This window comes from Vidua macroura, chromosome 4, assembly GCF_024509145.1.
Source record: "Vidua macroura isolate BioBank_ID:100142 chromosome 4, ASM2450914v1, whole genome shotgun sequence".
In the NCBI taxonomy this organism is placed as follows: Eukaryota; Metazoa; Chordata; class Aves; order Passeriformes; family Viduidae; genus Vidua; species Vidua macroura.
Genome location: NC_071574.1, coordinates 41224773 through 41236885, shown reverse-complemented (window position 1 = coordinate 41236885; position 12113 = coordinate 41224773). Strand labels below are relative to the sequence as shown.

The following is a 12113-nucleotide window of genomic DNA, read 5'->3' as shown; positions in this document are numbered from 1 at the left end:
AGGCCTGAGGGCAGTGTGTTGATGAGAGAGCCCTAAGATGAGCACAAGCCAGTCTGTGCTAGTTGGCCTCAGGGCCAGGGGTCAGTCCCTGGCCCTGTCTGTGTTTAGCAGCACAGACATAGTAGGGGATTGGACCCAGAGGCGATCTTTGCAGAAGGGTGTATGTCACCTATAATTTGTTATAGGTGATCCTATAACAAATTTATTGAGCTCCAGAAGAACTGATGGATGCATTGATCCTACAGCTCTGATCAGATTTACTGTTTCATGGCTAAAAATCCTTCCTATTTCCACTCTAAATTTGTCTGTGGTTGGTTTTTAGGTTCTTGCATGTACTAGCAATGCTCCTCTAGTTTTTCTTATTCACTGTGGTTAACCCTTCCTCCTTCCCTGTGCACTTACTGAACAGTTGCCTTCTGAATTTCTATTGTGAGGTTAAACAAGTCCTGTCACTCTTGAATTTTGGTGAATCTTGAAACTTGTTGGTTTGAAATTCACCACTGTCTTGGTTACCTATGTCTACTGCAATATACTGTATGTATTTATCTCACACCCTCAAGCGTGGATTCTGCTCAGTTCACTGTTAGGGGCAGTGTTGTGCTTGATTAAGAAATCCAGATGTAACCTGCGCTGCTACTGCGAGAAGGCATCAAAATGTGGTAGCTAGTGTTCACCTTTGCTTAGAAGATGCAAACATTTGCAAGACATTTGGATATCACAGGAACAGTGACATGGATCACGTGTTTTGGTACTGTGCATTCCTTATGAGACTCTTGAAGTGGATAGAGGCTCTTCCTTCTACTTGTGGTGTATGTTTGAACAGTATAGCCTTGTTATATCAGAAAGCACAGAGTGTTTTGCAGAGTGCCATTTTTTGCAGCACAAAATCAAGATGTCGTTGTTATGTTGGGACTGGCTCCAGGCTGCCAGTCAGTAACAGCAGCAGGGATGTGTCTGTGCACATGAGAGAAATGGAAGGCCAGTTTTACTAAGATGTTATTAAAAGCTCTTCCCGAAGCATTGTGTTCAGTACTATGTGCAGAAGCTTCTTAGTAATTAGGCAAAATTCTGTCTTTCAGAGTCAAAAATGTGCCCTCTGTTTCTGTTAGATGAATCTGAGGATTTGTTGATGTTCGGTTTCCTCTCACCAATCATTTAAAATACTACATTTTTGTCCTATTAACGCAAATCTTCCCACTAAGTCTAGTTGCTGTGCTCCTGTTATGCCCTCTGTCTCTACTGTAATCTAAGAACATCCATTTGACAACCAGTCTCTAATTAAGGGCTTTAAATTAAAATGACTGGCAAATTTAGAAACCTCTGAGCAATACAGAAAATATTCAGTAAGTATGCTTACAAATATTTATACAGGTTCAAATATGATAAAATATGTGCTGTGGCAAAAAGTATACTCTAATTGAACAGTACCTGCTGTGTAAAATGAAACAAACTGTTATCAACATTTCCTTGTGTTAGGATTATGAGCTTTTTGTCAATTTTTCATAGAAACGAACACTCAACAATATTCAGGCAAATGTTAGCTTTGTAGAAGCTGTTATTTTGACAGCACAAAGTTTGATAAGGCACTCTGAAGAAGTGTGATGCTCTCTCTCCAACTGGCAGTGCAAAGATGAGGTTTCAGCTGGGAAGGGGATCTATAGGAGATGGTCTCTACTTACAGCCACTCTCATCCTGCATGGATTTTTGTCCAATTCTGGTATCATACATCAAATCTGTAGAAAGTTTGGCGATTTAGAAACAACAGTTCCTCTTGTTCTACTTCCCTGCTAAGAAACACTTCTGTGTTCTGCTAGGAGTAGAATCAACTTGGAGCAGGATGGGAAAAACTGTGAAATAGGGTGAGTTAGCTAATGCTGCTCACATTTTGAGAGGCGCATCTCTGGTCTGACTCAGCAAGTTTTGTCTTGCTCATAAATGGGCTGAGTGGTTCCCATCTTCACTTTCCAGTTCTTGTGGAAGAAATCAGTGAGGCTGGGGTTCCATTTTTCTTACTGCAGTCTGAAGAGGCTAGGCCTCCCAACAAATCTGCTGCGGCTATCCTTGTCTCTGTGCCCTGACCACAGCAGCTTCTTCTCCAGCACACAGAGAGAGAGAGAGACAGAACAGCAGGAAGGGCTTAGGGCAGTGCCAGCCCAGCATCAGTGTCCTGCCTGCCCTTAATGAAGTGAACAGCAACCCTCCCTATGCTTTCAAAAAGGTTGAAAAAAATAGATGTCATTCTACAAATTCCAGACCCATCAACCACTGCCCCCAATGGTTGTCACTCCAGACTGCATTCCTTAATGTTTTAATACCTTCTGGGATTCTTGCTGTGTTCAGTGTCAGAGTTCCAGCAAGTAAAGGATAACAAATTTCTTAGTCTGGCTCAATTAGTAATTAATAGCACTAAAAAGTCATTCTCCATAGCCCTTCCTCTGCTTCTTTGAAAGGTCTTTAAAGTTATGGTCCCTAACCTGCTCTTCATCAAGTATGTAAGCCTTTAAACTGTATTAAACACCTGGACTAGTCTTGTGGTTCTCATGAATTTGCTAGTCAGAACACATTTAGAATGTGGGAAGAGTACTTCTGACTCTGCAACCCACTGGGAACATGCTCATGTTAAGTGTTCAATCCTGAAAAATTACCATTACCAGTGTGAGGCCGGGTGGCCACCACGTGTGTGCGGGCACTCCAGGGGATGGCGTCTGCCACGCTGGTAGTGCTGAGTGCTGCGGCGTGGGTAACGCAGCTTCGGTAGCTTCACACACTGAGAGGAGATGAAGAGACGAGAGAAGGACACTTTGTTTGCGAGCCCAAAGAGTCTTTATTCCCCCAGGCGGGGCAGGAATAAAGGTGCTCTCGGGGTGGGTGCAGTGACAAATGCCAGTGAAACAAAAGATGGCAGCAGATTAAATAGGGGGTGGGCGGACAGGGGTGGAAACCTCTTTTGCCCAATGGGGACAAATGAGAGAGGGATGACATCGACTATAACAACCAATGGCAACATAACAGAGGTGGGCACAAAGTCCGGGGACAAATAGAAAGGCTAAGGTGGGGTGATTGATACAGAACTTTCTTGAAGAAGCTGGGGGTGGTTACAGGATTGGCAACCGACAGGGAGTGAACAAACCCTGACTGAGGGACCAAATAAGGAGAAAACAGGGAGAGGTGAGAAGATTGACAGGTGACTGTAGCTCTGAGTGGTGGGTAAACAACTTGGAGCAAACCACTGTGAGGGGAAAGATGGGGTAGTACAAGGAACAAACCTAACTAATATTAATAAAAGAACTGACTAAATAAAACCAAACCACAACAGCAGTCATTTATTGGCTTTTTTCCTTTTTTTCCCCCCCTCTCATGAACCTAGTAGCAGGTGGTGGGAATGTCACAGCACACACTTAACTTCTCGTTGCATGGTTATTTCTTCAGCTAATGAAGCCTTTTGAGAATACTTTTCAAGCTACTTATCCAGAATGGAAACCAGTGTTGTGGACTTGATATTATGTTGGCTACATGTGAATATTCTTTTCTTAAAAACCAAAGCTCTTGAGCCCCTCATAGGGTATTGTAAAAATTCTTAGTTTTACTAAGAATTGCTTAAAGATACAGTTTTCAGAGTTCTGAATACTGTGCACCTGCGAAAGGTTATTTTAAGTTAGCTTCTTACTATCTCAGAGAGAACAATTTGTAACTATTAGCAGGAGCTCTTAACAGCTTAGAAAACTTCATAACACCCCAAATCTAAACTAGTTAGTCATTAACAAGAGGGATTTTGGACATCTGGATTTGTTTTCTGTCTCTAAAAAAAGCTGGGGTGGTCTATAAGAAAAATCTGGGGGTAATAGACCTATCTTACCTGGTCAATGTGTATTTGTCAGAGAGAGGTGAATATGAGTAAGAGGGAATTAAGAGTGATGGGACAAAGCCTAAAAATACTTTTCTGATGCCAGCACCTTCTTAAGAGCCATCTAGCATAATAACCCTTTATAAGTAGCACATACCTAGGGAGATGTATAAAACAAAGATGTGTAATGATAGTTCCCCAGAATATACTTTCAAATCACAGCAACTGAGGCAAAATGGTTTGGTATTTAATGGCCCGGTAGACTAAAAAAGTAATACTGGCTGGAAAATTATGACTTCTGGAATCAGTGCAAGGTTCTGGTCCTGTACTAGTTTCTGCAATAAGTTCAGTAAGAAATACTTGGTTAGGCACATGAAAAATGTACCTCATTTTCTATTTGAAATGAAAACTTGCTGGGTTTGTTGTAGACTTAAGTACATCTTGTCTTGGAATAATTTGTCTGTTTCTTATTGCCGTCTCTACGTCTTCTGTCCGCATGGGATAGTTGTAATTTTTCTTAACTTCAGATTGTGTGAAGATGGTCAGGAGGCAAAATTTGTGGTTTTCCCTTGCTCCAGCTGATTATCTTCTGTAAGTTATTCTTGGCCTGATCTTGTTTTTGCTTGGGAAGAGGTTTGTTGTTGAAAGTTTGTATGCCAAAAGAACCTTTTTCTCTCATTAGAGCAGGAAGGAAACTTGTTGCAATACTAATAATGAAACTTGTCTTGTTTTACAGCTGAAGATTTCTGAGTTTTAGTGAAGGAAAAATATTTACTAAAGGCATTAATTTTGTTTCTTTTTTAGTTTTAGGAGCCTTTGAAAATATCCTTCTTTCTGGATGCCTTCCATATTTTAAACTGCTGCCTAGAACACAAATATAATGTTCAAAGAAACTTAAAAGTTTCTGTCCTGTTGACATAACCCCTAGTTTCAGTTGTTGAAATTATGTCACTCTTTTACTCAATCCTCCATAGACCCAGAAAAATAATTCTCTGACTGTTTATTGTAAAGGCTTTATAAGATTGGTGCAACTTAGTAATGTACTTGGAGTTCAACATATTTTCTGGATTTTCTAAATGTATAGGTTCATATAACTGCATCTCTCATACACTTAACGGCATATATTAGAAATACACTGTGACCCAATAACAGTTGCAGTGGAAACAGTAAAAATAATGAAAGAAGCCTTAATGTGATGGCTCTTGGTTGTTTTTTTTCTTTTTCAATTTCCTATTTTTTGTGTTGGTTTCTGGCTTTATTCATTATGAGAAGGTATGTGGACAGCATAACATGGGTATGGTAGAAGCCAATACTGAGCTTTCTTTTGCAAGTGTTTGGTCCTTTGTGACTTGCTTGCATGGGAAAGTTTGTGTGCTGTAAGTTAGGCTGTAAATTTGTAGTGCATTAGCTGTTGTATAGAAAATTCCATGTAGACATTTAGCGCATATGGAAAACATTTCCATTCAGCAATGATTCCTGCGTGCCGAAGGTACTGCAGTCAGTTATTTGTGTGGTGAGATCATTCACACAGAGGTCAGCGTATAGCACCAAGTTTGCTATGAAGTTGTGAAACTTGGTCTGTTTTAATTTTCACATGGGCATAAGGGAGAAGAAAACTACTTTTTAAAAAATCCTTTCTTCAGAACAAGCAGTGGAAAACCTCTTAAAGTTGTCTGCACATGCAGGTCTCTAAATGATCTCAAACTCACACCACACTTGAGCATCTGTTTAAGAAGTCAGGGCAGCAGGCAGTTTCTCAGTAGGTAGGTATATAAATTATGCAACTTGCTGGTATTCCTAGGAGTAAACAGGAAGTTCTCACAGAGATCCTGATGTTTCTTTCAGAGCTTGATTGTGGACAACACAGAAACTGTGTTCTTCTCAGCTGTGTTGGTAACACATTAGATAATCTGCTCATGTGTACATTATAAACACTGGTGCTGTCTGTCCTGAAAGAGCTATTGTGTTATGGTGGAGTAAGGCAGGATGGTCCCTTGCTACCTGGCCTATCCCAAATCCATGCAGAAATACAGGACTTTGTTTTCATGCTTACGAAGTCTGGCACCTTTTAATGAGCAGTAAAGTCACTCCAATATTGAAGTTGGATGTTTTTATGGCCAAGTGTGTCTTGTGTATTCTGGGGATGGGAGAATCCTGCAGCAGTGCTGAGCCATTCTGAGGCTCAGAGGACAGAGCTGCTCGGTTTTACTTGGCGATTCTGCCGCCTTTAAGAGTGCACAGCGCGCTCCTACAACCATAAGACTGTTCCTATCTGTGCATGTAAACACATAAATGAGCTGTTTTATACTGGCAGTTAGAGACTCCAGAGAGTTGTGAAGCTGTGAGATATTGCTTCACTAAGGGTGGTTGCAATGGCTTGGCCCACAGCCTACGGCTTTGTTGCCTCCAATAGGTGTTAGCAAATGGCAGTGCTAATGCACTTAATGATATCATTACTAATCAGCAGCCTGGTCAGAACAATTGACCTTCATTGATCTTGGTATTTCTGCTTTTCTTTCTTTCTCTTCCCTTTATGATAAGCTGTGCAAGCTATTTGCCTTTGAAAATAATGCAAGCAGTTATAGTGTAACACTTTAATTTTAGTTTGACTAATTTATTTTAATGATCAGTATTATGAATTGTTTCTTCCCTTGTTTAATCAGTGTGCCATGCCGAATTGAATGCCATCATGAACAAAAACTCAGCTGATGTGAAAGGCTGCAGCATGTATGTTGCCTTATTTCCATGTAATGAATGTGCAAAGCTCATCATCCAGGCAGGTAAGCAGTAGTGCCAGCTTACTTTTTCAGGGTTGCAGTGCTGCCTGCTCATTGGCATCTTCTAATAGATGTATTTGATGTTAAATTGCTGATGTTAGATCTAAATTAATTACACTGTCAACCTCATAGGATGCTACTTGTAGGGGTTTTTTGCATCTGAATGGTGCCAAATTTTTCCAGTGCTAATTGCATCTACTGTGATTCTAAACGTGCTTCTAATTTAGGTTTGTAACTTCTTAGACCAGGATCTGCCAAAGAACAACACGGGCTTTGCATATAATTACTGTCAATTTTACTGTGCTCTGGCACATTGAATAGAGTAGGGCAGAAGAAATAAACTTCTGCATGAGAAAAGGTCTGTTGGGAGTATATACACAAAATTTTAATTTGAATGTGATGCATAGTAGATATTTGAAGATTTTAAAATATCTTTGCTCATAAATGTCATAAGATTTCTATGATCCTACTTTAATTATGTCTTTCATTACAATTATTATAAATCTGTGCCACTGCAGCAAGTGTGCTGGCCTAAATGTGTCTCCTTTTTTGAGATTAGGCAGTATCTGCAGCAGGCTTCAGTTCTGTAAAAATCTCTGCTTAAAGTAGCATGTATTTTGCTCACTGAGTAAAGTCATGCAGTCCCAGCATGGCTTGCTGTTCTGGAGAGTGTCTCTCAGCACTAATGGCCACAGGAATATAGGAAGAAAGCAGCAAACAGAACGCTTCTATATTTTGGTTCAGTATGGTTTGAAATCAAGAGAGGTGAGTGTCGTAGCACGCGTCCCCAGCCAGGTAATAATTAGCATTGACTCCATGATTCCAGAAGGCTGGTCCATGGCTTTATTATACTATACTCATTAAGAAACCCATCGCTCTTACAGACAGTCCAGTAGTTCTACCTAACTGGTCTTTCAATTAAACACCATCACCACTGGCCAATTAAGAAATCACTCTTTGGTAAACAAATCTCCGTAACACATTCCTTATGTTCACAACAACAGGTGCAGCAAGTGAAGATATGAATTGTTTATCATTCTTTTCTCTGATCTTCTCACAGCCTTGCCCAGGACAATGCCTGGGAAAGCTGTGCCTGTTGCTCTCTGTGGCCAGAGAGATGCTGCCACAGGTGAAGAGGGAAACATGATGGTATTCTGCATTTGTGCTTCATACAGTTCTCCTACTTACAGACTCAAAATCAAATGGTCTTCAAGGTAGATTGGCTGCTTGTTCTCAATGTAGTCACTCATCCTTTTCCTTATGCACTTAGATCAGCACTAAATTGCAATGTATTGATATTCATGCTGTCTGGCAAACACAGGAAGATGTTGATCAGCTATGAAACGCTTGTGAATTCTCTTTTGAAGCCTTTATATTTCTCCCCTTCCTAAGTGATTTAGGCAAAGATCTTTCAGCAATTTTACACAGCATACATTTGTGAGTAGAGGTGTACCACGGAGTTGTAGAGCATGTGGATGAATGCTGCCTCTTCTAATTTTGTGCACCAGACATTACTATTTTTTTCAGTGTAATTCTAACATTTTTTCTATGTGACTTCTTTAGGCATAAAGGAAGTTATTTTCATGTCCGACAAGTATCATGACACTACAGAAATGACAGCTGCACGGCGGATGTTTGATTTGGCAGGTATTATATATAGGTGAGAGAATTAACTTTTTACTCTAGAATGGAAAAAAGGGGGATGTGAAAGATGCCAACTTTAGGGCAAATGTTTTTCTTCTTTCAGTCATGTAGCATTTTGTTTCTCTGCAGTGTTTGTAGTTGGCTTGCTCTTTAGAAGGACTGTTGCACCATTCTTTTGTCTTGTGAATGGTTAGAGTTCAATTTTGAAACGTTTGTATGAGAAAATGGTCCATGACTCGTTTTGTTCCTGGAATGCAAGTGAAATCGCCAAGGGGGTGATTATTTATTACATTGTCCTCAGGAGAATCTTCTTTGACCCTGCTTTGGGCAGGAGGTAGGGCTAAATAATCTGAAGTCACGTGTAACCTGAATTATCCTGTGATCATATGCATTGGACTGAAACAACCAACTGATTTTTTGTTGTTGTTTTTGTGGATTACTCCATCCTAGTTGAAACTTCAGTATCTTTTTGTTCCTGTCAATTTGGAAAAGTGTCAAACAAGCCGCCCATAATTAATTCTTGGAACTTACAGCTGTTCATCTTCTTTGGTCAGCTTTTAGGTGAGAAAAGGGTGAAACTTGGAATCTTTGCCTTAGAGTAATGATAACGTGAAAAATGTTTCAAGAGTGGGGTTTTTAAAGACACTGACAGAGATACCTAAAGCCAATCTGTTCAACAGCGAGTTTGATGGGAGTAGCATGCTGTGGGTGAGGCTAATTATGTAGTCAGGGAGGCTTTGCAATTCTAAAAAGTTTTACAGTATTAATATAAAGACTTTGAAAAATTTGCAAACATAACAATTCTGACAGATAAAATTTTAGGATGAAAGATACCTACTGGGCTAAGAAACATCCATGGAAAAACACAGCAGTACTTGAAATTCAATTTTAGTCCTTCAGTGTATTTCCTGTCTACTAAGACTATTTGACTAAGAAGCATAAATCATTCTCTTGCAAGTCAAATCTTGTAACTTCTCCAAAGTGAGAAATGTTTCTTGCATTTCAGGTTGCTATTCAGAACAAAGCATTCAGAGTTTCTGTGGTCAGCAGCATGTGCTTTCCTGCGTTGACTGTTACTTATCCTCCTATCGATTGCTGAGGATGTAGGTGGTACTTAATGAATCTCTTGAACTGAACTGCAGAGCTTAATTAGGCACTAAATCCACACTATTTGCATAATCTTTTGTTTACTGGTAGACTGGAAAATATATGCTCAGTCCCTGTATACCTTCCTTGCTAATTGCTGTAGCAGATGCTGTAATGATAATAAAAGGAAACATTTTGCGGCAGTATTAATTTTAGAGTTCTAAAGTTACAATTTTTAAATTATTCCCTCTTAACTAGTTTGGGTTTTACCCAGTATGGCATAATGTGATCTATTCGCCTTCCACAAAAAATATTCTATTATGCTGACACAAAGCTTGAAAGTGTTTTTCTAAAACTCGGCAGGAAAAACTTGATCAAAATATCAATATTATCAAAATATATTCCAAATATCTTTTTTATATGCATACATATACAGAAGATTTAAATATTTTTTCTGTATACCTATATCTGTACCTAGATCTTTAAATATATATTAAAAATATTTGAAATATTAATATATATGAACAAAAATCACAGACCTGATAACATTATGCCACCACCTGCAGCTAAGTTGGTAAAAGTCCTTTGACTCCTGGGTAATTTATAAATTCCAATAGCTGAAGAATGCAGAGGGTAACTCACCCCATGTGTCTCTTTGTCTTAGTCTTTCTTGTCCAGGATTCTCTCAGTGTGGTGCACTATAATTGGCTCCCATAGAGAAGAAAACTACAAGAATCCAAGGATGTGTTTTTTGGGATTTTTTTATTCCTTCAAAAATTTAGCTAGAACTAAAGCAAGCAAACTGTTTTAACTACTCACTAATATCTGTATTTTTCTTTTTTTTAGGGAATTCAAGCCGAAGTGTAACAAGATCATCATCGACTTTGATTCAATTAACAGCAGACCAAGTCAAAAGCTTCTGTGAATTATGTCTCATTAAGTCTTTAGAAGAGTGTGATTATCCTTTTCTAAAAAGCTGCTAATGCCTTTCATCTTAAAGTTACTTGCAACTTTTTAATGGCTTCTGTAGCTAAAGTAGACTTATAAGAAATCCAAGGCATAAAATGTCCTGTTCACTTCATCTTGTCATGTGGAATCTAAATCTACTTGAAAAATTTTTATGCCTTTATCAAAACTGCTTAAAAAGTGGAGACACATAGATGAAACAATGTAAGTAAAGAAAACTGTTCTGATTCTTCCTGTATTCATCACCACATGCTCTGATGGGCTGTCAGCATAGATTTAGCCTCAGTTTAACAGCACTACTTGTAACCAGTGGTACGGTGGAATATGCTAATAGATGTTGATCTCTCTGTTGGATATGTGGGTCTTCACAGTTAACCCCAATAAAGAACAAAAAATGTTATCCGTGCAAATTCTAATCTTCCAACTAGCATAACACTAATATATTTTAAAGGTTTTACAGCTTTAGGAATGTGTGCCATTCTGCTTGTTACCCAACAAATGAAATGCTGATTTTTCTTTTAACTGCTATCTGACATTGCCATACTTGGGGAGGGTTGAGAGAGGAAGCTGTTCTGAGAATTGTCCATGCCTGAGTGAGCTTTACAGGTGATTTCAAATCCTCATTTTCCTCAAGACTCCACAATTGAGGGGGCTTGAGGGAGTAAATAATTTGGTGCTTTACCTCTGGGACTTTTACTCTGAGTTTGTTTTCATATGTAAAAGAAAATAAATTTATTGGTCTAAGCTGTTCCTAGATAATCCAACATAGCTCAGTCTTAAACTCCACCTGTAAAGTAAGTGAATCATTTTTGTCCTTTGAGAGAAATTGGAGATATTCAACCCATATCCATATCTTTGCCAAAAGATGTAATTATGGTGTTAGCTTGTTTCCCAGTGCTGACATAGTACCTCCATTTTCATAAATGTTGCCTAAAATAATATCCTTTTTAATTTTATCTTGAGATCTGGGAATAGATTTGAGTTCATTTTCTCTAATTTGATTTTTAAAAATTAAGTATGCCTAATGGCTTTGTTTAGATAACATTGGTGGTTGTTTGTTTTGTTGGTTTTGGTTTTATTTCGTTTTTTTTTTTTTTTTTTTTTTTTAATGTGGTTATACTTCAATGAGCTTTTATTTTCTCTACAAAAGCTTTGTTTCATATTTTGGGACATTATGTAATTTGGCTTCATACCAGTATTATTAAAGTCTTATTAAAATCCACTACACTGAAGTAGACTCATTATTATAATATTAAGTCATGCACTTGGCTCCAGAGCACTGCTGTTTTTGCAATCATATGGAAAGCATATTTTGTGCATTTGTGATATTACATAAAATATAATGTTCATGAACCATTTGACTACTAAAGGGATCACTGTAATGTATTATGTGTCCATTTATAAGATAATTTCTGAGTTTCTTTTTCCTACAGATGTTTTCCACGTCAAAATTGGTCTGTGGCCTAGTGCCAGAAGAAGAATTTTACACATATGTGGGGGGCGGGGGGGGGGGGGAGCATGAAACCTGAAAAATGACGTTAATAAAAGGTCACTAAGCCAGTTTATGCACATCTTTTTCTTTGGTCTGAATTAGTAAGTAAAAGCATTTTGCCTTATACATATCTGGCAATAGGACAGAGGGGAAAGAAGAAGCAGAATTTTTGGGTTTTGCTGCAAAATTGCTATTTTCTTAATATATAATTGCTAATCTAAGTTCAGATTTAAAATGTATATGCATTGTGATTCGAGTTACTGTAGTGTTTCATGTTAGGCCTTGGATACTGTGAATATATAAC

The 12113-nt window shown here is 38.5% G+C and overlaps 1 protein-coding gene across 6 annotated transcripts in view; it reads left to right on the top strand.

Annotated features, from left to right (window-relative positions):
• The window catches only part of DCTD (dCMP deaminase), a 60470-nt gene extending 48931 nt beyond the window's left edge, over positions 1–11539 (top strand). For all 6 annotated transcript variants that reach the window (XM_053975847.1, XM_053975853.1, XM_053975852.1 and 3 more), the window contains 3 exons: positions 6508–6624; positions 8185–8281; positions 10198–11539. In XM_053975847.1, the coding sequence (XP_053831822.1) occupies positions 6508–6624; positions 8185–8281; positions 10198–10276 (293 nt within the window). In that variant the 3' untranslated portion in view covers positions 10277–11539. The remainder of the gene's footprint in view (positions 1–6507; positions 6625–8184; positions 8282–10197) is intronic.
• The last annotated feature ends 574 nt before the right edge of the window (positions 11540–12113 follow it).